The 1,493-nt window shown below is 49.2% G+C and overlaps 1 protein-coding gene across 1 annotated transcript in view; it reads left to right on the top strand.

Annotated features, from left to right (window-relative positions):
- The first annotated feature begins 426 nt into the window (after positions 1-426).
- lratd1 (LRAT domain containing 1) overlaps positions 427-1,493 on the top strand; it is a 2,264-nt gene continuing 1,197 nt past the window's right edge. Inside the window, exons 1-2 of the mRNA XM_084453474.1 lie at positions 427-569; positions 1,166-1,493. The exon at positions 1,166-1,493 is cut by the window's right edge and continues 1,197 nt beyond it. Coding sequence (XP_084309600.1) covers positions 1,203-1,493 — 291 coding nt within the window. The 5' untranslated portion in view covers positions 427-569; positions 1,166-1,202. The remainder of the gene's footprint in view (positions 570-1,165) is intronic.

A 1,493-nucleotide genomic window follows, 5' to 3' on the forward strand; every position in this document is an offset into this window, starting at 1 on the left:
AATCAATTTCATAATGACAATCTATAGGAACAATGTGCACAACCTTGTATGAGTTACTGTGACTGATATTCCTGAATTGGAATTACTGAAAATTCCAAGAGAGAGATAGAGGTTTTGTGATTAGTATATTGATCTCTAATGATATCTATTGATATTGGAATATGCCTACAGTACGATATCATCCTTCTGACAACAAAACCACGCCACGGTAACAAACACCTATGACCGCGAGCTGTTCTGCTGCCACGCTATTGGAGGCTGCGCAGACTGACGCGGGGCTCCGTGTTCTGGATTGGTTCAACAAGAATGGAAAAGTGATTCTTCTCCAATGAGCTCCTCCGAGGGCAGGTGTTGCTCGTTGAGGCGGAGCTATCCATGGTACTTAAACCGAGCTGGTGCTGAAAACTCAATAGTACAAACGCGCACGTCGGCGGGAGTAGGCTACCGGGCGAGTGAAGAGAGCACACGGAGAAAAATAGGAGCTTGAGAGAAAGAGAGCGGCGGGGAGCGTGCAGCCCGTGGCACCGATGGGACGAAAGGATATTTAACGGTTCGCTTGGGTAGCGCAGGTACTCCAGCATTTGATCCTTTTTTTGCGTCATGCTTAATGGCACAAAATTATCCATTATTTTCCCACGCTAATTTTTCCCAAGTCACGAGCACTATATACACGATACAGTATAGGGGTGTACTCTCACTCTCTCTGGCTAAATGACTGACTGCACATTTCTTTCTCTCTCTCTCCCTCTCTCTCTCTTTCGTTCTCTCCTTGCCTTTCTGCTCTGTCTGACGCTGTTGTTTCAGTCCACTGGAATTAATGGTTGACTAATGCGCGTGAGGGGAGCAGAAGCAGTAAATCATTGATTGTGTTAGTCTACTCTTTCAGGGCAGCCGGCTCAATAACGCTCACCTACGTGACCGCAGAAAGTGTTGATTTCCTCAATGTTACAGAGTAACGGCGCTAAGGGATTTTAATGCGCTGTTATAACCTCTCCGTCAACACATTTATTTGAGTGGGGACGTGAACTGGGCCGTTACCTTTATAGCTCACACAGCTGTGCGTAAAAAGATCATGTTTTATTTATCTTATTCACCATAGGTGTGTTTTGCTTAGTGTTGTCTGTTATACCTGCCCTCACGTCCCTCCCTCTCTCAACCCTCCCAGACACCGCGTTCCATGCCTTTCCTCTGCCTCGTCATTGATGGGAAATCAACTGGATCGGATCACCCACCTGAACTACAGCGAGCTGCCCACGGGGGATCCGTCCGGCGTGGAGAAGGACGAGCTGCGGGTCGGCGTGGCCTATTTCTTCTCCGACGAGGAGGAGGAGGTGGACGACCGCTCTCCCTCCGACGGCTTCACAAAGGACCTGAGCCCCAGCAAGGACGGCCCCGTGGAGGTCAGCGAGGTGGAGTTCTCCGCCTTCTGCTCCCAGGAATGCATCTTCTCCAAACTCCGAGAGAACGAGGACCTCAATGTGTACTCGGTCAAA

The sequence above is a fragment of the Borostomias antarcticus genome (assembly GCF_949987555.1).
Source record: "Borostomias antarcticus genome assembly, chromosome: 19".
Taxonomy (NCBI): Eukaryota; Metazoa; Chordata; class Actinopteri; order Stomiiformes; family Stomiidae; genus Borostomias; species Borostomias antarcticus.